Source organism: Rhineura floridana, chromosome 5 (assembly GCF_030035675.1).
Source record: "Rhineura floridana isolate rRhiFlo1 chromosome 5, rRhiFlo1.hap2, whole genome shotgun sequence".
NCBI classification, from domain to species: domain Eukaryota; kingdom Metazoa; phylum Chordata; class Lepidosauria; order Squamata; family Rhineuridae; genus Rhineura; species Rhineura floridana.
The window spans coordinates 160558739-160584512 of NC_084484.1; the positions used below are offsets into that span (position 1 = coordinate 160558739).

Here is a 25774-nt window from a genome sequence, read left to right on the forward strand (position 1 = left end):
GGCACACCTCATCAGGAAGATCATTCCATAATTTTGGGGGCCACCACTGAGAAGGCCCTCTCTCTTGTTGCCAGACTCTGAGCTTCCCTCCGAGTAGACACCCAGAGGAGGGCCTTGGATGTTGAGCATAGTATATGGGTGGGTTTGTGTCGGGAGAGGCATTCTATCAGGTATTGTGGTCCCAAGCCGTGTCAAGCTTTATAGGTTAAAACCAGCACCTTGAATCGAGCTCGGAAACATACAGGCAGCCAATGCAAGCGGGCCAGAATTGGTTTTATATGTTCAAACCGTTTGGTCCCTGTTACCAATCTGGCCACTGCATTTTGCACAAGCTGCAGTTTCCGAACCATCTTCAAAGGCAGCTGTGATGTTCCTGCATATTAGTGTATATATGGTAAGTGCTGGTTGTTTAGAGTATACATGGTAAGTAGTGAAAGAGGAGGGGGAGTGAATGGGCAATAGAATGCTTGATGATTGGCTGAATGTTTAAAATGGCTGACAGTATAAATGAAAGGATGACAGGTAAATCTGGGGGAATGTGAGGTGGTGAATTGTGGAATCTGGGGGGAGAAGAGAAAGAGTGTATTGCTTGGTGGGGTTTAGAGAGTTGTTTACCAGGAGGGAGGTGGAGTTCGGATTAGTATTGAGTAAAACCATATGCTTATGTGCCTTAAGAAGAAATCTTGTTAATCTTGTTAGCTTTGTTATCTGTAATAAATACTTAATTTGGTTTACCAAAGGCCTGATCCTTGGCTGGGGTTTCACAGACCAGAAGGGAGGGTAAGGTAATGACCAAGGCTGAAGGGGAACTGTAACAAATGGTGGCAGCGGTGAAGAGAATAACAATACCAGTATTCAGAGTCTCTGGGAATACTAGTATTGGGACGTTACTGGTGGTTGCCTAGCAGGGGGATCTGTTGAGATCTGTGCTAGAGCGGGGAGAGAAATCATAAGAGAGAGCGGTCCGGACTGGTGGAGTCCCTGGTGGTGCCTAGAGACAGGCAGTAACCACGAGCAGGTAGGAACCTGACAGGGAGAGCCAGGGAAGGACGCATCACAGCAGCCCCACGTAGAGTGCATTGCAGTAATCTAATCTCGAGGTTGCCAGAGCATGGACAACTGAAGCCAGGTTATCCCTGTCCAGATAGGGGCATAGCTGGGCCACCAACTGAAGTTGGTAGAAGGTACTCCGTGCCACCAAGGCTACCTGAGCTTTAAGTGACAGAGATGCTTCTAGGAGAACCCTCAAGCTACAGACCTCCTTCTTCAGGAGGAGTGCAACCCCATCCAGAACAGGTTGGAAATCCACCATCCGGTCAGAAGAACCACCCACTAGCAGCATCTCAGTCTTGTCTGGATTGAGCCTCAGTTTATTAGCCCTCATCCAGTCCATTGTTTCAGCCAGGCACCAGTTCAGCACATTGACAGCCTCACCTGAAGAAGATGAAAAGGAGAAACAGAGCTACATGTCATCAGCATACTGATGGCAATGCACTCCAAAACTCTGGATGACCGCACCCAATGTTTTCATGTAGATGTTGAACAGCATGAGGGACAGAACTGACCTCTGTGGAACCCCATACTGGAGAATCCAGGGTGCCAAGCAATGTTCCCCAAGCACCATCTTCTGGAGGCGACCAGCCATTTGCCACCGGCCTATTGTTATTAAAATTTTCTGGGTCCAGGGAGGGTCTCTTCAGGAGTGGTCTCACTACCGCCACTTTCAGGTAGCCAGGGACCACCCCCTCTTGCAGAGAGGCATTAATCACTTCCCTGGCCCAGCCAGCTGTTCCATCCCTGCTAGCTTTTATTAGTCAAGAAGAGCAAGGATCCAGCACAGCAGTGGTAGCATGAACCTGTCCAAGCACCTTGTCAATGTCCTCAACCTGTACCAACTGAAACTCATCCAAGAAATCAGGACAAGGCTGTGCTCTGGATACCTCGCTTGATTCACCTGCTATAACACTGGAGTCTAAGTCCTGGCAGATGCTAAAGATTTTATCCTGGAAGTGACTAGCAAATTCATTACAGCGGGCCTCAGATGGTTCTACCATGTCCTTGGGCCAGCGTGTAATAGTCCCTGGACAATTCTGAAGAGCTCCACTGGGTGGCAGATTGATGATTTGATAGTGGCAGCAAAATATTGTTTTTTTTTGCTGCCCTCACTGCCCCTAAATACAGCTTACCATAGGCACTTACCAGTGTGTAATTGCATCCATCAGGAGTTTGTCTCCATCAGCACTCAAGCCGTCTCTTATATTGTTTCATTGCTCTCAGCTTTGGGGTATACCATGGAGCAGTATGAGCTCTACACAGGAGAGGACGCTCAGGAGCAATCATGTCAACCACCCGGGTCATTTCTGTATTCCACAGTTCAACCAGGGTTTCGACAGGAGCACCAGCCCTATCAGCCAGAAAACTCCCCAGAGCCCTTTGGAAACCATCCGGATGCATTAGTCTCTGGGGGCGGACCAACTTAATAGGTCCCCCACCCTTGCAGAGGGGAAAAGCCGCTGTAAGTCTAAACTTCAGCAAGCAGTGATCTGTCCATGACAGAGGGACTGATGTAAGGCCCCCCACATTCAGATCACCATCTCCATGTCTAGTTGCAAAAACCAAGTCTAGAGTATGCCCTGCTACATGTGTTGGGCCAATGGCATATTGGGACAGTCCCATGGTTGTCATGGAGACCAAGAAATCCTGAGCTGCCCTAATAAGGTGGCCTCGGCATGGATGTTGACATCCCCCAGAACCAACAGTCTGGGGGATCTCAACAATACACCTGAGACCACCTCCGTCAGCTCAGCTAGGGAGTCTGTTGGGCAGCGGAGTGGGTGGTACACCAACAGAGTCCCCAGTCTGTCCTGCTGACCCAACACAAGGTGCAAACACTCAGGATCAGTAGTCACATGGACAGGGTGCTTGCAGAGGGAGATGGAGCTCCTATAGACCACAGCAACCCCCCTCCCCGACCCTCAGGTCTACCCTGATGCTGAACTAGGTACCCTGGTGGGCATAGCTTGGAGAGACTGACTCCTCCCTGCTCACCCACCCAGGTCTCAGTTACACATGCCAGATCGGCTGCCTCATCCACAATTATATCGTGAATGAGGGAGATCTTATTATGCACTGATCTGGCATTTAGGAGCAGCATCCAGAGGTCTGCAAGCTGGCTGATACAGCAACCAACAAACCTGTGGGTGTGGGGAGGACCGGAACAAGGCACAGTCGTTAACTGCCTGGGCCGTGTTTCCCTTACCTGGCAAGTCCTCTTCACAATGCCATATGTCCCTCTACCCGTCACTACATATGCATAGCAACCATACAAATACCCCCACCTAGAATAATTTATTTATTTATTTATTTATTATTTGATTTATATCCCACCCTTCCTCCTGGCAGGAGCCCGGAGCAGCAAACAAAAGCACTAAAAACTTTAAAACATCATAAAAACAAACTTTAAAACACATTAAAACAAAAACATCTTTAAAAACGTTTCTTAGAAAAGCTTTCAAAACATCTTCTAAGATTAAAAACATTTTTTAAAAGAAGGCTTAAGAACATATTAAAAAGCAATTCCAACACAGACGCAGACTGGGATAGGTCTCAACTTAAAAGGCTTGTTGAAAGAGGAAGGTCTTCAATACATGCTGAAAAGATAACAGAGATGGCACCTGTCTAATATTTAAGGGGAGGGAATTCCACAGGGTAGGTGCCACGCCACACTAAAGGTCTGTTTCCTATGGTGTGCCGAACGGACTTCCTGATAAGATGGTATCTGCAGGAGGCCCTCACCTCCAGAATGCAGTGATCGACTGGATTTATAAGGGGTAAGATGGTCTTTCAGGTATCCTGGTCCCAAGCTGTATAGGGCCTTGTACACCAAAACTAGAACCTTGAACTTGTCTCGGTAGCAAATGGGCAGTTAGTGCAGTTCTTTCAGCAGCGGGGTGACATGTTGGCGATACCCTGCCCCAGTGAGCAATCTCGCTGCCGCATTTTGCACCAGCTGCAGCTTCTGGACCAACCTCATACAGTGTATTACAGTAATCCAGCCTGGAGGTTACCAGTGCGTGGACAACAGTGGTCAGACTATCCCGGTCCAGAAACAGCCGAAGCTGGTAAAAGGCACTCCTAGCCACGGAGGTCACCTGGGCCTCTAGCAACAAAGATGGATCCAGGAGCACCCCCAGACTACGAACCTGCTCTTTCAGAGGGAGTATGACCCCATCCAAAGCAAGCAACTGACCAATTATCCAAACTTGGGAACCACCAACCCACAGTGCCTCTGTCTTGCTAGGATTTGGACTCAGTTTATTGGCCCTCATCCAGCCCACCACCAAGTCCAGGCAGTTGTCCAAGGCTTGCATGGCCTCTCCAGGTTCAGATGTTACAGAGAAACAGAGCTGGGTATCCTCAGCATACTGCTGACACATCGCCCCAAATCTCCTGATGACCGCTCCCAAGGGCTTCATATACATGTTAACAGCATGGGGGACAAGATGGTATCCTGTGGCACCCCACAGCACAACTGCCAGGGGCCCGAAAGACAGTCACCCAATGCTATTCTCTGAGAGCAACCTTGGAGATAGGATCGGATCCACGTAAAACAGTGCCTCCGATACCCATCTCACCAAGTCGGCCCAGAAGGATACCATGGTCAATTGTATCAAAATACAGTAACGCATATAGAACCTTACAATAAAGGCTAGACAGGCGTATGATCTTGCTACTGGGGGAGGGGGGGAGCCCGGCAGCCTCGCTGTGTCTTAACAGCAGATGCTACGAAGCCTTGATTCGTAGGTCAGCGGGAGGATATAGGAAATTGTTTTGTCTCTCCTGCGGCACCGGTGCCAAAACAACCAGGCAGCAGGCGCAGGAGATCCTTGAGCCGGGCTTGTGTTTGGGCATGTCATGTGCTGCCTAGTGCCTACTAAAGCTTTGCAGCGTAAGCCAACCAGTCAAGCACACAGCAGCAGCATCACACAGAAGGGGCAGAGCAAAGCAAAGAAGATCTGGGGAGCAGCGGCGACTCCGCCTCTTTTCCCTTCCCTTTCCTCTTGCAAGATCGTTTTCTGCCGCCTTCTCATCTCAAGAGCGGATCCGGGCTGATCTCATCGCTTGCAATGGAGAGGCAACCCGCCTCTGAGCTGGAGAATTCAAACCCCGCCGCGCCAGGAGCAACACCACCACCACCAGTTTCTTCACGATCCTGCCACTCCAGCTTCTTGACCCGTGTCAAGGAAAAACTCTGCACTTGGTGAGTACAATGGGGCAAAGAAGGGGCAAGGTGGTGTGGAGATGTGCGCTTTGGTTGGCGAGGAACTGCTGTAGCCGCCTTGAGTAACACGTGGGAGGGAGAAAGAAAAGGGGAGGAAAAATGTAGACGGAAGGCAGAAAATCTCTCCCGCACCAAAAAAAAAAAAAAAAAAACCCGATCGAAACGCATCGATGGATTTAACCCGATTTTAAGCGGACCCCCCTCCCCCGGTTTTTACGCTGGGTAAACGGACGGGCGGTGGAAGCAGGCGAGAGAGCTTCAGATCAGCGCCTTCCATCGCGCACGTGGTTTTCTGAAAGGGCTGGTAGTTAAGAGTGCTTTTGTTGAGGGGGGGGGAGTTCATATGGGAAGCAAGTTGCTTCACTCGCAGGCCGAGGAATCGGACTGTGCGATCTGACCTGAAACCCCGTACTCTGAAAGGAGGGTGGAGCGGGCTGGTTGTGGTTAAGCAGCGGCGGGAGGGGGGCAGCACTCTGCACATGCTCGATACTTTCTTTGTTTTGTTGTAGCTATTACGTAAGCGTCACGTTGCTTTCTGACAATGGGAGACGAGCTTTTCTGTGTCTAATAAGCCCTGGTAGTTTATGCTTGCATTGAGAAACAGAATGAAGAATGACATTAAAGTATTTTTATTTGGGGAGTACATGCTTTGCATGCAGAACGTTCTAGGATGATTTTTTTTTTAGCATCTCTAGGTAGCAGGTGATGCAGCAGTCTGAGACTCTGGAGAACTGCTGACCCTCAGAGTAGAAAATAGGGAAGGGCCGTAGCTCAGTGGTAGAGCATCTGATTTCCTTGCAGAAAAGTCCCAGGTTCAATCCTTGGCATCTCCAGGTAGAGGTCGGAATGGTACATGCCTGGGACCCTGGAGAGCTGCTGCCTGTCAATGGTACTCAGCCAGATGTACCAATGATGTGACAGTATAAGGCAACTTTCCATGTTCCTAGTAGGCTAGATGTCAGTCTGACCTGGTATACGACAGCTTCCTATGCCCTAGGAGTGTATGAAGGTACCAAGGATCAGCCTGTAGGTTGCCAGATTGCCCTTATGATGGCAGGTCAGTGTATTTGGGGTGGGGGGATTGGAATGTTGGTGCCAGGGTGCCAGCACTGAAAAACAAAACATTTACACTTGGCTGCCCCGTAACACCTGAGTAGCTGTTGGGTGGAGTAGCCAGAAAGGTAATGCAACAGAAGCACTGGCAGGCTGATTTGGCGAGTGCAGTCCGTGGCTGTTGAATGGATATCAGCTAAAAACGTAAATGTACTGTCTTCAAGTTGATTCCGACTTATGGCGACCCTATGAATAGGGTTTTCATGAGGCTGAGAGGCAGTGACTGGCCCAAGGTCACCCAGTGTGCTTCATGGCTGTGTGGGGATTTGAACCCTGGTCTCCCAGGTTGTAGTCCTACACCTTAACCTCTACTGGCTGTTCTGAATTCCCTGGTGTTCTTTATTCTAGGAGCTTTGCCCCTTTAAGTTGGAGGCAGAGGAATAGAGGATGAGGCTTATTGGACCAGAAGGTATTATATGAAAGCAGAGCAGGACATAAAACTGGGCATTTTCTTGCTTTTGGAAGAAATGGGGAAAATTAAAATTTGGGGGATAAATTCATTTCATGGGAATTTATTTGGGAGGGGGCATCTGGGTGGGAAATTCATCTGAGGGAGCAACTAGTTGAAGTTAAATTGATGGGGGGGATCTGGGGAAAATTAATTTTGGGGGGATGAATTAGAATTTGCATTTGGGGGATTAGAGGAATCTGTGCATACCTCTTTACCCAGGCCTTTGATACCTGAGAAGTATTTTTTTGGGACCCACCCTATTTTGTGAGTTTAAGTTTTTTGAAATTATTTTTAATGCTGTATTTTAAAATTGTTGTAACCCGTGCTTTGGGTGAAGGACAGATAGTGAATGTTGTTGTTGTTGTTGATGATGATAATATATTTTAAACTGAGAGATTGATTTAGAGGCATCTAGTTGGGATATTAATTGAAGGGAAAATGCGGGCTTAGGTTTGGGGCTCAACTCCTCATCCCGCCTCTGCCTTGTGCTCATTTTGTGGTCATGGGCAAGTTGCTTGTCTCTTAGTCTTACTTGAATGCCATCTCCAAAATGGGTGTTGCAGCAGGAAATGTGGGTTCAGACCCTATGTCTGCCTTGTACTCTTAGATCATGGTCTTGGACAATTCACTTGTCACCACCTAATCTAGTATTATGTTTTAGCCACTTGTGCTGTGTTGCTGGGAATGGAAATGAGGAGAAGTGAAGCCAGTGGGTACAAAAACATTTAACAACAATGTACCCAAGGTGTAATGAACACCAGGTGTCTTTCCTATGAGAAACCTCTGAACATCTAAAGAGCAATAGAACAACTGAAGATGTTGCTCCAGAATAATTCAGTCTCTAGCAAAGCCATTAACACGTTCAACATTAAAGAGTCTTGTGGCACCGTAAAGCCTAACATGTTTATTAGGACTTAGCATCTTTGGATCACATTCACCTTCATCGGAATGCATTTGATGGAGTGTGGCCCATGAAACTTTGTGCCATAATACATGTTTAAGGTGCCACAAGAATGTTGGCTTTGTTCAACATTTAAGCTGGGGGTGGGGACCCTACAGATGTTATTAGCCTCCAACTTGCATCAGCCCCAACCAGCATGGCCAATTGTCAAGGATGATGTGAGTTGTGGTGCTGCAGGTATTGCCGTATTACAGGTTCTCCATCCCTGATTTAAAAAGTAAAAAAGTCTGCTCTCTCCAGGATTTGACAGAGGACCAAACTAGTTCTAGACATGAAAGGGGTACCCATATTGGTTGTTCATTCTTCTGCCCCATTCACATGGAAACATGTGGGTTGGGGGCCTGATTTTTTTTTTTACATCGAGAAGAGAGGCAAGTGAGGAGAGTGAGCTGAACCCTCTCCCACTTTATCTCCTCAAGGTCCTTTGCCTCAGGCACTTTTCCCTCCATCCAGCTCACTGAAGATAAAACGTCATATATCTGTAGACCACAAAAACTTATACCATAATAAATTAGTCTTTAAGGTGCCACGAGACTTATTGTTTTTGCTGCAACGTACTAATACGCCTACTCCTCTGGAAGTTGTTGCTGTGTACGATCCAAGAACTCACAGATTTCAGCTGCAGCAAATTTTGCAATGCAAGGTATAACATAGCAATTGGATGAAAGTTGTCACAACTGACAGGAAGAACAAGTGCATGTCAGAAGAAAGTTGGAAAGAGCCTAACTTGGTGGTAGAACACATGGTTTGTATGCAAAAGGTGATGAAAAAGTGCAGATGGTGGTCAAAGAACAAATGGTAGTAGAGGAAAAAGAGGGTTTTGCTGTAAAACCATAAATATCATGCACCAAAAATAATGAATGTTGTTGTATTTTCTTTTATTTCTTTCTTCATAAAAAAACTTTTTCTTCATAAAACTGCCCTTAAAAACAACAACGTTCATTATTTTTGGTGCATGATATTTATGGTTTTACAGCAAAACCCTCTTTTTCCTCTACTTGCATGCAAAAGGTACCAGGTTCAGTTTCTGATATCTTCAGGTAGGTGTGAGAGAGACTCCTGCCTGATACTCTGGCGAAGCGCTTCATGAAGCAGCTTACAGATTACACAAGATTCAGCTTCACTACTAGGAATAACTAAGCATGACTACACTGCACTAAGATGTTGTTGCAGCAACTAGACACGCCCCCTCACCAAACTTAAGTATGGATGGGTGGGCACCCTACATGCATGGACTGCGTGTCAGTGTGGAGAGCGCACACGCAGACAAGCACTCCTTCTCAGAGTGAGAGCCTGTTGAGATTACTGGTACCACCTCCTACAAGTCTGGGGAGAGGGCGGATGAACCACCTCAGTGAGGTCCTCCCCAACAGGAGGAGGGGGGCTGTGTGGTGGCAACAGCAGAGTGGGCAAAGGAAAGGGGGAAAGGTAGGTGCGGAATCATCTTCATGACTGGGATGGGCATCGTTGCTGGTAATTGGATCTAAAGGGGCAGAACTGTCACTGGTTACAGCGCAGGAGCTTGCAGACTCCTGCATGCCTGAAGACATGTAATTATCTAAGTTGGACACTTCCTCCACGCCTGTTCTGTAGGGCTCATGACTATAATGCAGCTTCCCATGTTCCTCACAGTAGGCTAGATAACTAGTTGGGAGACTTCAAGTTCTATTCCCCTCACAGAGCTACAGTTCTCAGAGTGGTTTAACAGTCAGTCACTTCCCAAGGAACTCTGTGAGGGGAATGGAGTCTCCTTTCAGCACCCTTAACAAATTAGTTTGTGGTATGATGCTACTTTAAATGTTTAGTGAAGACAGGGCCCTCTTCTGGGACCTGACCAGATTGGCTTTTAAGCTACCCGCCCCCTTATGTCTCATGCAAGATTTGGATGAGTCTAAAGTCGTATTTTCCATAGAATTCCAACTGATTAAACAAGTGAATGGATTTTAAGAGGAGGAGGGAGTAGCAAATGTATCCCTTCCCTTCAGAGTCAAACGATATAGGAGATCTGTGAAACTGCTTACTGAGATCTTTGGATGGAAATTATTAGTGGGAATTATTGCTCTGTAAGGTTTAAGGTCCGGGTTGCAAAACTGATTGCGAAGGAATTTCTCCCTCTAAGCTGGCAACCAAGCTCTTTCTACTATTATTCTGCTTGAAGAATCTTGCATTGTTACTTGAAAGACAGGTTGGATTTTTTTGGCAGAGTGTCAGCTCCTTGCATCACATGACCATCATGTTGTAATACATCATTGCTGTTGTTTTTGAACACTGGGGCCTGTGAATACGGCTGAAGTAGTACTTGCAGATGGTGGAATAGTTAATCGCAACAGAGTGGCTGTCATTTGGATTCTGTTCTTTACTCTGCAGATTCCAAATTACTGAGGTTCTGAATCCTCTTGGCCAAAGTGAAGTACTTTCAATTAACCTTAGCTGATTTCACTGGGATAGTTGAACTGTTTATATCAGTGGTAGTTCAGAATGCTTAACTAAGGCTGGTTCATGCCCATTATCTTTATAGCTCCCATGCCAAGAAAATAAAAAAGTTAATTGGACCTTAAAGTGAATAAGGACATGGTGAAGGACAGGGTAGGTTCTTTCAGCATTCTCTTATGATAGGAACGGGCAACTAGGGTGAGCCACACAAGGCCTTCATTCTAATTTTAAAAGTCCTTTCAAAACAATCAGCTGAGACCTGAGGCAAGAGCGATCTGGCCCTCCCCATTTGGGTGAGAAGGACTCCCAAACACACACACACGCATGTACACACGCGCGCGCGCGCACACACACACACACACACACACACACACACGGGACTCCCCACCCCACACCTCCAGGGATTCCCAAACACACAGCCACACCCAGGGACTCCCAAACAGTCACCCTCCCCTCCCAAATGGGTTGCCAAGCATCCTGTTCTCCTCCTGCCCCAAACAGGACTCCCAGCTTCCTCCTCCGCTTTAGACCCTCTCCTATGAGGAGAAAGGAGGTGGCCGGCCGAGGTGAGTCATCCAGGAACAGTGGGGACTGGCTGGGGCAGCACCTTAGCAACTGTCCTGCTCTTCTGCTGCTTCCCTCCTCGCCTTCCATCGCTGAGGCTGGGGCGGGGGAGAGGGGCAGCAACAGCAGAGCAGAACGACTGATGAGGAGCTACCCTGGGTTGTCCTGACTGTTCCTCCACGGCTTGCCTGGGCCACCTCACACTCCCACCTTGCTTCCTTGCTCCTTGATGCCTGCCTCCCTCCCTCGCCTATCTGCCATCCTCACTTGCCTCAGATCTGCTGCACCTCTTTCCCCATGGCATTAATGGCTTACAAAAACATTATATGTACTATGGGCTTCACCCCCACGGATTTCATGCACCAACCCCCCCCCCATGGACTCTCTCTTTCTCTCTCACACAAACAGAGGGATTCCCAACTCCTCCCAGGACTCCAAAACACACACACACACACACACACAGAGGCAACTCCCAAAGTGTCCCCCCCACCCTCAGGCAACTCCTAAAGCATGTTCTCACCCACCCTCAGGCACTTCCCTCCCCATTTAGGCTGCTTACCAGCCTCCCGCCTGGTCGGGTTGCCTCTCTCCCTCCTGTATTATTGTCGCTGCTTCCTACTTACCTGCCTATCACCTGCCCCTGATGCTGGCCCATCTGCTTGCTCACTTGCTCGACCCTCGCTCACTTGTTCATTCACTCACCCGCCCGCCAGCTTTGCTTCCCTCACTCCCTCATCTGCCGTCCTGCTGATGGCTGTTCATATTTGAGTGTTTGGCAGTTTGTCAGTAAAATAGGGATTTGTTTTGGAAGTGTTAGGGTTTGTTTATGAGTGCTGGGATTTGATGGGGATTTAGAGGATAGGGCTTATTGTTAGTGACAGTGGGAGACTGGGTATTTTAGTTAGAGAGTGTAGTGTAGGATCAATAGCTTCTATAATATTATTTACTTATTTGCTTCTCTTCATCCCATGCCTGAGACTTGATTACTTTTCCAAGGGAGTATAAAGTCATATAACAGTGTACACATACTGTACATCCTCACATATCTGTATTTGGGCTTAAGATAAAAGTCCTGATGGCAGCAAAACTGGTGGAGGTTAGTAAGCATAGCCTGTTGTCTGGGAGGGAGGGGGAAGAGGATTGCACTTTAAAGAGAACAGGGACGCCACAGGTGGCACACATGTCACTACTGAAAGTACAGCAACACTTGGATTTCCATTTATCAGCTATTCCATTCCTGGTCATGACAAACATATTAGTTATCTGTTCTCTGTAACTTTGATTGTGTACAATCTCTTTAACATAACCCAATGTAAATATTAGCAGATTCAATGGAAGATCACCTGTCTTTAATCTCCATCCAAAATGTTTTGAGCTTCTTGCAACTCCAGAAGATCTCTTTGATTTGAAAATGTAGTTTCAGCACAGTGCACTTTGCAGTAAAATCAATTTCGAGTTAATTTAATCTGATGGCGCAAGAGCTGAGCACCCTGTTAATTTATAAATAAACTGTCTGGATTGCCAGTAACTTGACTGTTAAAACATTTACCGGTAATTACACTTTCATGTCTCACTTTGCGAGTTAAGAAACTCATTTATATGCTTTGTGCACTAGACGTGGGAACTGCCTGCATTTTTTGGGATGTTTTTTAAACATGATTGAGGCTTACTCATTAATTTCTCTTAAACTCAAGCAGAGTAAAGCTCTTTAAACAAAAGCCTGAAATCTTGTATATTGTAGAGTTGAAGCCCGGCTGGGATTGCTTTGTAATTCTCTCCCCAGAGTAACAGTGGAGTATTAGCAGGCAAATTAGTGGAAAATGAAGGATGCCTCTAGTCACACAGGAGAAGCTTTACCTAATATAATCCTAAAATGAGCAGTATATGAGTGAATATCTGACCAATGCAGGTAGGTCATGCTCTATGGGACTTTCCCATCTGCTCATTGTCTGGCCAGCAATTGGGAGGGAGGTAGAGGGAAGACCCACATGATTGGCCTGGCTGATATTCATATACATACTTGCAACAGTGTGAGATAACACCATGGGAAAATGGCGCCTGCAGCACTGGAGTGTGAGTAGGGCTTTGAATATGGATGCTGGTGGCAGCTTCATTATTCATAAAACCCTTATGTATTTATTCAGCATTTATTTGCAAAATGCCTATACCACCAAAATTAAGAAAATTATATAGCAGTGAACGGCATAAAATCATCAATAAAGTTACACTCATAAAACAAGAACAAAATCACAAACAAGTAGATCAGCATAATACCTCAACAAAGCTGGATCAGCCCTCAGGGAAAGCGTGTGTGAACAGTTGAGTAAAGAACACAGGAGGTCTTGTACTGAGTCAGACCACAAGTCTGTCTAGCTCAGTATTGTTTAAACTGACATAGCAGCGTCAATCTGAAGCAAGAAAGAAAATCTCCAGATTTTCAGACAGGTGACACTCCCAGCCCTACTTGGAAATGCCAGGGATTGAACCTGGGCCTTCTGGATGCAAAGTACGTGCTCTATCACTCAGCTATGGTCCCTCCCCACCAATGCCAACCCTGTAGGTGCCTGCCTGATGTTCACTGGGAGTGCATTCCAAAGGGCAGATGCCGCCATGCTAAAAGTCTTAGTGGACATAAGATGAACCTCTCGGGCATATGGCACTACTAAGAGTGTCTCTCCCAAGGATGGAAGCAGCTGGGGAAGGGTATACCTAGATGGCAAATGGGCGAACAGCCTATTGTAGTTTATGGAGAGTGAAAAAATAAAAATGATGCATTTATAACTAAGAGTCTGTCGGAGATCATTGCCATTACCTCATCGAAGAAAGGGGCAAAACAATTAATCTTTATTGTCTTCGCAAAGTAGGTCAGAAAGATGCATCCAAGTGCTGGGAGGGGAAGGTTTTTGTTCTTTTATTTATGGGCTGATAAATAATTGATCAGAAGAGTAGTAATCAATATGTGTCCCAGTAGCACAGTTAGGAGAATTAGTGGAGAGGGAGTTGCTTGTTATGCACACATGTTTACCAATCCTTCATCCAGATCTACCTTTCTATTCCATCTGAATCAGGAGAGGCAGTTGTGGTGTTGAACCCGTGCTTGGAGGCAGCAATGGACTGGATATGGGCCAATAAACTGAGGATGAATCCTGAAAAGACAGAGGAGAGTTTTCATGTCCAAGAGGTGGGAAGACGGCCTGTTCTGGATGGGGTTCTTCTTTCCTTGAAGGAGCAGGTCCACAGCCCTGGGTGTACTCCTTGATCCAACACTGTCACTGGAGGTTCAGGTGGCCTCAGTGGCTAGGAGTGCCTTTTTCCAACTCTGGCTGGTTTGCCAGCTTTGGCCTGTTTTGGAGAGAGAAGACTTGGCCATAGTGCTCCATGCTCTGGTAACTTCCAGACTGGATTACTGCAATGTACTGTACGTGGGGCTACTCTTGAAGACGACTCGAAACTTCAATTGGTTCAAAATTTAGCAGCCATATTACTGTTGGGGGTTCCTTTTAGAATTCATATAACCCCTGTTTTAAAACAGCTGCATTGGTTGCCAGTTCATTTCTGGGCCTAGTTCAAGGTGTTCATGTTAGCATTTAAACCCCTAAACAACTTAGGTCCCAAATATCTGACAGACCGCCTCCTTCCCTACAGACCCTTTCGGCTGTTGCAATCAGCAGAGGAGGCCCTTTTGGTAGTTCCGCCACCCTCAGGAGCTCGAGGGGTGGCGGCCTGGGAGAGGGCATTCTCTGTGGCAGCCCCTCAACCGAGGTGTGTCTGGCAACTTCATGTACAACTTTTCGGCGAATACTGAAGATGCACCTCTTCTACCCTGGCCTTCAACACCTGAGATGTATATTTTTAAGACCCACCCTATTTTCTGTGATGTTTAGGTTGTTTCTAACTGTTTTACATATGTGTTTTTAAATCGTTGTAACCCACCTTGGGATCTCTGGGTGAAGGGCGGGTAAAAAATTCTAATAATAATAATAATACAAGTTGTCACCATCAATACTAGAAGTAGTCTATACTATTATTCTAAAACCCTGTAAAATGTTATAATTCCAGTCCCCCCCCCAGTTTTTACGCCGCCCTCAATGCCACACACTTGTCTCTAAGAACATGCAATCTCGTTACTATTAATTATTTATCTAGCACCTCAGATAGGCACATCATTTCAATAATCTATTAATCTCAATATTGTTTTCTGCAGGCAATGACATGTTAATGCTTCAAAAATGTTTTTTGACCTGGTTCACACATTAAACTGTGTTAGTTTTAGTTTATATTAAAGCTTAAGATCTTTTAAAGTGTTTTGTATTGTTTTAAATGTACAATTTTGTTTTCACTGTATTTGTGATTTTGCTAACACTGTAAACAGCTTAGCAGCTTCTTTTGAAGTATGAAGCAATATACAAACTAACTAAATACTACTACTATTACTGCTACTACTACTAAATTATGGCTTAGTGTTATGTGCATACCCAGCCCAGCAGCTCAACTACAGTTTATTAACTATGGTTAAAGATCACTCATTAACCAAGGTTTGAAGCAGACCTTGGAAAAGTTACTTTTTTTAACTACAACTCCCATCAGCCCCAGCCAGCATGGCCACTGGATTGGGAGTTGTAGTTCAAAAAAGTAACTTTTCCAAGCTCTGGTTTGAAGTTTGTTCATAAACCTTAGTTAACATTATTTATTTATTATTTATTTAATTTGTATCCCACCCTTTCTCCCAGCAGGAGCCCAGGGCGGCAAACAAAGCACTAAAACACTTTAAAACATCATAAAAACAGATCTTAAAATACATTAAAACAAAACAGCATTAAAAACATTTAAAAAAACAACCTTAAAAAAGGGTTAAAAACATTATTAAAAACATATTAAACAATTAACATTAACAATAGCTTAGTAATATGTGCAAATCTGGATCCTCAACGATGGACTCTATCTCCCATCAGCCCCAGCCAGCTAGAACAGTGGTCAGAAATGATGGGAGCTGGAGTCTAATAACATCTGGAGGACAACAAGTTCCCCATGCCTGCTCTAGAACATCAGAAAAATTTCTGATGCAAATTACATTGTGCAAGTTAGCCTAATTTGCATTGGAAAATTTTACAATTCAGTTTTTTCAGGAAACCTACATGACTGCACACCACTATATCAGAGTATCCAAAACATTGCAACAGTGTACTCCAGAAATTCAGGAACATTGGGTGTTTATAGATGCTAATCCTACTTGGAACAGACTAACTTAGGTTCATTAATTTTATTTGGGCTGCTTTGAGTAGGACTTAATTGAACACAACCCTAAATTACTTACTGTTAAAGAAATACCAGTATTTTAAGTCACAGTGATGTATTAACAGGAGACCAGAACTGATTCCCATTTGGGGCCCATTCTTTATTGTTACATTTCCTTTGAATCAGTTTTCTATAATTCCGTGTAATATGGTCATTCTGCTGAAGTCAGCAGTGCTGTGTGCCTTTAACTGCAACGGGTGTGCCTTTACAATACACTTTTCCATTCAGAAGCAAGATCTGGGGGGAGGAGTATGGTTCTGTCAGTTTCCAGTATGCACAAAGGAAAAGCTTGCCATGGTGCATATCCATTGGCAACTTCATGTGCCATCACCAACATACTCCAATTCTTGGAATAGTTGTGCAACTGTTTTGTAAAATATTCATGAATATTTTGTGTGTAATGTGGAGAATAAGTGTATGTTTGTGTGATGTATGTATGTATAGGTTTTTCTTTAAGTAGATGGCTCACCTGAAGCATGAGAGGGCAAGAGCGCTAATCCAGCATTCCACTTACACATGTGTATGTGTGTAAGGCAGGTTATCAAGACAGACTTATGCCAGGGATAAAAAAAACCTGTCATGAGGATGTTACACCTGTTCACACACTAGTTACTAGTAAAGCTACTTCACCTTGAGAAAATAATCTCCTCCTTCATATTCAAATTCATCCTAAAGCCAATTGTGATGAAGCATAAACAAATGCTGATAACTGGTGCTGGTCTCAGTTTTGAGGACACCTTGTTACAAAATGTCCTCTGGTGGGTGCCTCCTCTTACCTGGCTCTGGTGGGTCATAGTAGTCTTAACTGCCTGCAACGGTAGCACTCTTGTATGCTGGGCAGCTGGATCTAGCCACCAAATTTCCTGCAATGCCCCAGAGCAGCGCCGGGAAGGGGCATTGTATGAAAATGAAAGGGTGGGCTAGATCCAGCATCTGATAGTGATTGGAGTGCTCTGCCAGGAAAAGAAAAGAAGGACCCCCAGAACAGGAACTGGCAATACGTACAAATGCTAGGTGTTGTCATCACCCCTGCTGTTATTCTCAAATCAGTAGTGCTGATATTTACTGCTAGGTTTCCTGTGTTGTCCATCATCCTTCTGGTGAAATGCACCGAATAACTGGGCCTCTGAAGTCCAAATTTGTGTGAAAAGGAAGAAAGTTGTGAAACAAGTGAGGAAAATAAATTTCAAAATTGACAAAATAGGTTTAAATACTTGTCCTATTTTTCTGGATAGATTCTCCTTACTGTTGAAATGAGGTACCAGGAGCAGTTCCTGATTTCCTCATTGACATGTGGTGTGACGAGCCCTGCTCTTTAAAATGAATGATTTTTTTTTTGTCCTCTAAACTTCTCTCATTTTGCATTCATAGGCAAATTGTGAAAACGCTATTCCTGGGTCAGATACTTTCCCTGTTTATATGTGGGACTGCAGTTACAAGCCAGTACTTAGCTGAGAAGTACCATGTGAATACTCCGATGCTGCAGAGCTTCATCAACTATTGCTTGCTTTTTCTTGTATACACGATGACTCTGGCCTTCAAGAAAGGTACAAGTGGGATGGGGAACAAAGTGTTGCAGTGTGGAGTACTCCTGTTCAGGGTACTAATCACTGAGCCACACCCTCCTCTAGGATACTCCATTCAGTTTCCCCTTCCCCCCTGGTTTTCTGTCCCCACTCCCCTCCACCAGTCAGAATTCTGTGCCCACTGATCATACTTAGTCCTCATAGGGATGTTTTTGGAAGGTATCCCACATTAGGTATTTCTCCCCCCCCCCCGTCCATTTTTTTCTTCTTCAGCAAACCTTGTGCATGGATGGTGCTGTTTTGGCTACGTCAGAATCTTTGTTTACCTCTAAACTTTGGAAACAGGAAATGATAAGACTGTGAAGGAAAACATAATCTGGTATTTTGCTTGAGTAGTTTTAGATTAAGGCAATAGTTTTCAAATTGTTCTTCACAGAACCTTGAGGTGCTTTGGAAGCTTATGGTGGGGGGCGTCTTCGTTGTCACCTGGTCTGGACATGCAATAGAATGTGCTAAACTTCTGAGGTGATAGAATGGGCTATACCATTTCACACTGCATGGGGAGAATCACACTTCTGAATATTCCCCTTTATCATGGATGGGGCACCAGTAGCCTTCCAGATGTTATTGGACTTCAACTCCCATCAGTCCTAGCTGGGATAGCCAACAGACAGCAATGATGGGAGTAGTAGTCCAGCAACATTTGGAGGGCCACAGGTTCCACATCCTTGCTCTACATAAATAAATTCCCTGTGATCAGAAAACTAACGTATCAAAAAGTGCACTTGGATAGAAGTTCTTTCTTTTCAGATGTGCTGGTTTTCAACCTGGAGGATTTTATTTTATTTTTTACAATGGGAAGCATTCAAAAATGCCATTCCCCACCTGCATTCTGCACTGGTACCGTCCACTCTGCTAACTAAGGATGCTGCATGTGTAGATTAGAGATGGGCTAGAATTCTGCCCAGTTTGGATTTGGAATCAAATTTTCCATTAACTTGCTTATTGTCTGTTGTTGTGGATTAGATTTTTATGTAGTGATTTTCTGTGGCTATTTTCAAGAATAGATTTTTTAAAAAATCTGCCTCTAAAATATCAATATTAAAATGATAATTTTATTGATATTTTCTTTCAAAATATTGATATTAATATTGGGGTTTTCTTAAAGGGAAAAAAAGATTGGTAAAAGCAGCAGCTAGTGGACAAAGAATGAATGTGAATTGATGCCGGCCTGCTAGGTTGATGGAATGCTTTTGAATTGGCACCATCCAATGGATCCTATCCCTGGTGTAAACCACAGTTGAGTAGATAACAATGGCAGTTAAGATGTCAGTCAAGTTTGCCCTCCATTGCTACATTCCCATCTCCAGGGAAGGGCCAGGTGTGTTCTTAGGCACATGCCCACTTCATGTGGAGTGACAGTGAGACTCAACAGGCCTGGCCAAGTATCCTGCATCACCTGGCTATGTGCAGCAGACATCTTCCACAATGGGCAGAGGTTCCATGGCAGAAGTGGAAAGTGTGAGGGATGTTTGAAAATCACTGATACATGCAATTGGAGTATGGGTTTGTTTCCACTGTCAGGAGGGCTAACTTTGCTTGGGATCAAGTTATCGGAAGAACTGCTTTCTTCTGCACGAGCCTGCCCAAATGTTGAGATCTTCCGGCAAGGCTCTTCTCTCTGTGCCACCAACATCAGACGTGTGTTTGCCATAAAATTGAGAAAAAGCCATTTCAGGAGCTGTGCTCAGATCAGCTCCCACTGTTCACTTTGATGTAGTTCTTCTGTGGGCTGGCAAAAACCTTTTTTTAAAAAATAGGTGTGAAATTGCACTGATTTCCCCCCCCCCACTTTCCTTTCGTTTCTCTGCTGCTCTCTGATTTACTCTGTATTTTTAATTCAATCATTTTTTAAAATTGGCTGTCATTTTTTAAAAAATCTGCTCCTATCTGATTTTTAGATGGCATTTTATTTTTAATATATTTAAGGATTTATGTGGTAAATGTAAATGTACTGCCTTCAAGTCAATTCTGACTTATGGTGACTTAGGGTTTTCACGAGGCTGAGAGGCAGTGACTGGTCCAAGGTCACCCAGTGAGCTTCATGGCTGTGTGGAGATTCGAACCCTGGTCACCCAGGTCGTAGTCCAACACCTTAACCCAGCCTTTCCCAACCAGTGTGCCTCCAGATGTTGTTGGACCACAACTCCCATCAGCCTCAGCAAGCATTGCCAATGGTCAGGAAAGATAGGAATTGTGGTCCAACAACATCTGGAGGCACACTGGTTGGGAAAGGCTGCCTTAACCACTACACCACACTGGCTCTCATGATTTATGTGGTACTTAATTTAAAAAAAAAACTTCAAGTGGTTTACATAAAATAGTATAAATTATTCATAACAAAATAGTGGTAAAATCAACAGACTTTATAAAACAAGTAGACATAAATATAGATAAAATCAGTTTTTAAAAAATGATTTTTTAAAAATATTATTTTGGATTAGTTATATTATGGATTTTACTACTGGGATTGTTTATGGAGAGGTGGGGAATAAATGTAACAGATAAACAATAAACTAGTATGAAATTTATTAAGTTATTATTTTATTTTATTTTGGTAAAAAAATAATTTTACTCCACCTTTCCATTGTAAACAGGCAGCTTACAGTATAACCAGACAATTAAATTACAGTAAAAGAAAATGAATGCTATCAAATAAAAGAGACAAGTAATAGTTTATAAAATAATTTAAAATAATATATCAAAACTTGTTAGGTCATTTGCTTGTTGCAAAAGTAGTCTTCCTACAGTGATGGAAGTCCATCAGAAAATTGGAACTTCCAGAGCATAGTTATAGCCCTACAGAAGGCTTTCATCCATGTCCCAGTCAAAAGGGACATGTGTGGTATAGCGGTTAGAGTGTCAGACTAGCACCTGGCAGACCAGGGTTCAGTTCCCCAGCTGACCATGAAGCTCAGTGGCTGACGTTGGGCCAGTTATCAACTCTCAGCCTAAACTACCTCACAGGCTGGTTGTGAAGATAAGATGAAGAGGGGGAGAACTATCACCTTGAGCTCCTTGAGGTAAACTTAGGATATAAATGTAATAATAAAACAAACAAAAAAAGAAAAGCAACTCAGGTATTGGTGGGGACACAAAAAGAGCCTCTGAAGAAATGCTTAATCAGTGAGTAGGTGTCTATGTATATGATCGTATATTTGTTTACTTTTTCTGCAGATAATGACAACCTCTTGCAGATCCTGAAAAGGAAATGGTGGAAGTACATTTTGCTTGGATTAGTTGACGTTGAAGCTAATTACTCCATTGTAAAAGCCTACCAATATACCACCCTAACAAGTGTCCAGGTAAAAAAAGAGTCTTGTGACACCTTAAAAATCAACATTGGTGGGTGAGGGGAAGAGCTACTGGTCAGTCAGTGTGATGTACTGGTTAAAGTGATGGACTCTAGGACTAGAGAGACCTAAGTCTAAAATCCTCACTGGGCCATGAAGCTCACTGGGTGGCCTTGGGCCAGTCATTCTCTCTCAACCTATCCTACCTCATAGGGTTGTTGTGAATATAAAATTATAGTGGGGAGAAGCTCTTTGAAGGAAAGGTTTGAAATGAATGGGATGCGTGAAGCATTTCAAAAAATGAATGAACATAAGGAAAACATAAGAGTATTCATGTATTTATTTAAGAAAAATAGATTGATATTTAACATGCATATATTTTTAATGATGTGATGAAATATAACTGTGATATTAAAGGTGTTGTATTAATGTATCATAGGCATATTGAAAGGTCTATTCAATAGGATGTGTTGCCAATATTTGTATTATCATTTATATGACATCTGTAATATCTATATTCATTAAATAACATTTATTTTTAATAGTAATATTATATCAATATAAAGTATTTTCAATATTTATTAAATAAAATGTTTGTTTAATTACAAAAGTAGAAAATAAAATACATAAGGAAAGTAAAAGGTGAAGCAAAGAGTAAATTCCTTTTCCTGATTTGCTGATTTTTAAAAAATAAAGTTTTTTATAGAGATTTGAGGATAGAATGCTCAGAGGGACATCCTTTGCAGAAGCTACTGTACTTATAGGGATCCAGAGCATGCTTGGGTGAAGTTCTGTTTGTTGCTTTCAAAACTGTCTCTCTCTCTCTAAACTCTGTGAAACTGCTCTGGGGTGGGGTGTGCCTGCTCTGTCTTCTCCGGCCTCTGGTTTGGATTTGTGAATTTCACGGTGGATAAAGATTCTCCACCCATGAAGGTAAAATAGGGCCATCTTACTCAGTAGTAGACCACAAGCTTTCTATGTAGACGAGGGGTGGGGAATATTTTTCAACCTAAGGGCCTCCTCCACTTCTGGGCAACCTTCCAGGGGCCACATGCCAGTGGTGGGCAGGACCAGAAGCAAAAGTCAGCAAAGCAATGAATGCAGCTTTTTCCTTTGCACAGTAAACTACTTTCTACACATGTTCATACATCCCTCTCTATCCTCCATCCAGACAAACAAGAGCCATGAACAGAGTTCAAGGTCACATGCAAAACCACTGAAGGAGGGTGTGAAGGGGTGTGGCAGAATTGACCGAACTGGGCTGGGCAGATCAACAGGCTGACTCGCTATGTTCTGCCTCTGCTGTTGGAGGCGGTATGCCTCTGAATGCAAATTGCTGGGAATCGCAAGTACTGCTGCTCTCACATCCTGCTGTCGGGCTTCCCATAGGCACATGCTTGGCCACTGTGAGCAAGACCGGTTCTAAAGGGCGGCCAGGTGAAGCACTGGCCCAATGGCCCCTGGAGCTACGGGAGGCCCCTCAGCCACCCCTCCGCTCCCCTTCCGTGATCTGTGCGCCCCCCCCACATCAACAAAGCAGGTGGCGGAGGTGTCATCCCCTTAGGGAAACCGTGGCCGCCATCTTCGTTAAGGGCAATGGTAAAAGACAGCAGACAGGTAGGTGGGGGGCGTGGGGGGGCGTGTGCACCCAGCAGGCTGTTCTTCTGTTCCATACAGAGAAGCCTCTTATAACTGCTAGACAATGCCATTCTGGCCAAGCGCTCAGCAAGAGAACCCTTGGGTTGTGCAGACAGCTGAGGCCTATTCATGTTTGGCTGTTTTTGTTATATTTTTACCCTGCCCTTCCAAAGGAGGCCAGGGCAGGTGAGAGTGTTTGATCATCATGCATCTCTGGCTCTGCATGGATGATTGGGAAGGACTATCGCCATTGCTGGGTCCACTGATGCAGCAGTCCCTGGTTCGCCATGCTACAATGCAGGAATGAAACTTCCACAGCACAGCCAGAGTTGCAGCTTGGTTGCCTGAGTTACTGGGATTTGGTTTTTCCACCACCCATTCAGAGGCAATGCAGTGCTTGCAGTGCCATCATGGCGTAGCCAAATTCGATTGGCTTTGGGATACTGTGATGCCAGCATTTTCAGTATGGCTGACATCACACAGTGAAGAAGAAGAGAGCTCTACAAATTATGCCAAAGTACTAATGGATTAGGGATACGAAGGGGGGTGAGGGGAAAAAATCTGAATGGCCACAAAGATAGGAGGTTTCGTAGGAGGGTTTGTGGGGACAGCTTGCCCCTCTTGAAAGCTCAACCAAAAGTTTGGGGGTAAACATTCAGCTGTTTAAAATGAGGATGGTAATGATTACCCAATTAATCTTTCAGGGTAATCTGTTACAAACCTTTTGATAGATTAAAAAGATGTTCTGTTAATCAAGCAGCAGGTTTTTGTTTTTTTTAAAAGGTTAATGATTTGTAACACAAGTACTTGAAGAACATCCTTCCCTAATTCAAAACTTCTGCTTCATGGGAAACTCCTGCTGCTTTCACTAGATAAGAGCATCATTTTCACTTTGTCATGTTTTCAATTTGGGGAAATATTTTTATAGATTTTGTGGCTGATAATGGTCAGATGTTCACTGCAGTTTCCCAACAGTTAAGGCTACAATAGTCCTATGCTCACACATAAGAACATAAAAAGAGCCTGCTGGATCAGGCCAGCGGCCCATCTAGTCCAGCATCCTGTTCTCATAGTGGCCAGCCAGATGCCCATGGGAAGCCCTCAAACAGGTCCTGAGTGCAAGAGTACTCTCCCCTCCTGTAGCCTCCAGCAACTGGTTTTCAGAAACATGCTGTATCTGACTATGGTGGCTCTGACTATGAGTAAATATATATATTTATTTTATTTATTTATTTTATTTTATTATACTTGTATAACGCCCCATAGCCAAAGCTCTCTGGGCGGTTTACAGTAACTAAAAACATTAAAACAAATACAATTTAAAACAGATCTTATAAAAACAATTTAAAACACAATTTAAAAATTTAAACAGTATAAAACACATGCTAAAATGCCTGGGAGAAGAGGGAAGTCTTGACCTGGCGCCGAAAAGATAACAGTGTTGGCACCAGGCGCACCTCGTTAGACAGGTCATTCCATAATTTGGGGGCCACCACAGCGAAGGCCATCTCCCTTGTTGCCATCCTCCGAGCTTCCCTTGGAGTAGGCATCCGGAGGAGGGCCTTTGATCTTGAACGTAGTGTATGGGTGGGTTTGTATCAGGAGAGGCATTCTATCAGGTATTGTGGTCCCAAGCCATGTAAGGCTTTATAGGTCAAAACCAGCACTTTGAATCGAGCTCGGAAATATACAGGCAGCCAGTGCAAGCAGGCCAGAATCGGTTTTATATGTTCGGACCATCTGGTCCCTGTTACCAATCTGGCCACTGCATTTTGCACAAGCTGCAGTTTCCGAACCATCTTCAAAGGCAGCCCCACGTAGAGTGCATTGCAGTAATCTAATCTGGAGGTTACCAGAGCATGGACAACTGAAGCCAGGTTATCCCTGTCCAGATAGGGATGTAGTTGGGCCACCAACCGAAGTTGGTAGAAGGCACTCCATGCCACCGAGGCTACCTGAGCCTCAAGTGACAGAGATGATTCTAGGAGAACCCCCAAGCTACAAACCTGCTCTTTCAGGGGGAGTGCAACCCCATCCAGGACAGGTTGGACATCCACCATCCGGTCAGAAGAACCACCCACTAGCAGCATCTCAGTCTTGTCTGGATTGAGCCTCAGTTTATTAGCCCTCATCCAGTCCATTGTTTCAGCCAGGGACTGGTTCAGCACATTGACAGCCTCACCTGAAGAGGATGAAAAGGAGAAATAGAGCTGCATGTCATCAGCATACTGATGGCAACGCACTCCAAAGCTCCGGATGACCGCACCCAACGGTTTCATGTAGATGTTGAACAGCATGGGGGACAGAACTGACCCCTGCGGAACCCCATACTGGAGAGTCCAGGGTGCCGAGCAGTGTTCCCCAAGCACCTTCTGCAGGCGACCTACCAAGTAGGAGCGGAACCACTGCAATGCAGTACCTCCCACTCCCAACTCACCCAGTCTCCCCAGAAGGATACCATGGTCGATGGTACTGAAAGCCACTGAGAGATCAAGGAGAATCAACAGAGTCACGCTCCCCCTGTCTCTCTCCCAACAAAGGTCATCATACAGGGTGACCAAGGCTGTTTCTGTGCCAAAACCATGCCTGAAACCCGACTGAAATGGATCCAGATAATCAGTCTCATCCAAGAGTGTCTGGAGCTGGCCCACAACCGCTCGTTCAAGGACCTTGCCCAGGAATGGAACATTTGCTACCGGCCTATAGTTAATATAGGACCAGGCTGTAGAAGAAACATATGCAAAGGCTGCAACTTCTGCCCACTTCAGATGCTGATGCGAGCAGATTGTTTGAAGGCAATGCTGTATGCCATCAACCTGGCTATTTCTAATGCAAAACATAGCTATAATGCAGCCTCAACTGCTGTCTGTCCTTGAACAGGGCAAACAGATGCTCTTCTACTGAGCTATGGCCCTTCCCCGAATTCCAGTGCTGAGATTTCCTTTAGCCCTCATTTATAACCCAGCAGTTTGGCTTTAGGCTTTCACTGTGACATCACAGCAGATAAGCCAGTAATGGCCAGAGACCCTATAATACATTCTAATGAGGCCTCATTGGGAGAAATCTGGAGAAAACCCGCACTGTGAATCTCTCTGAGTCAGGGATGCTGTAAGTCGGGTGGGGAATTGCAGACCCGGGGGAGCCAAATGCAGCCCTCCA

At 44.7% G+C, this 25774-nt stretch overlaps 1 protein-coding gene across 3 annotated transcripts in view; it reads left to right on the plus strand.

Moving 5' to 3' along the window:
• Nucleotides 1–4987: 4987 nt before the first annotated feature.
• Nucleotides 4988–25774, plus strand: part of SLC35F2 (solute carrier family 35 member F2) — a 39998-nt gene continuing 19211 nt past the window's right edge. Inside the window, exons 1-4 of one of the 3 annotated variants that reach the window (XM_061629593.1) lie at nt 5178–5260; nt 13872–13984; nt 17470–17645; nt 20862–20989. In XM_061629593.1, the coding sequence (XP_061485577.1) occupies nt 13974–13984; nt 17470–17645; nt 20862–20989 (315 nt within the window). In that variant the 5' untranslated portion in view covers nt 5178–5260; nt 13872–13973. Of the gene's footprint in view, nt 5261–13871; nt 13985–17206; nt 17269–17469; nt 17646–20861; nt 20990–25774 lie in introns of those variants that run through there. The other 2 variants (XM_061629592.1, XM_061629594.1) reach the window with 2 other exon arrangements.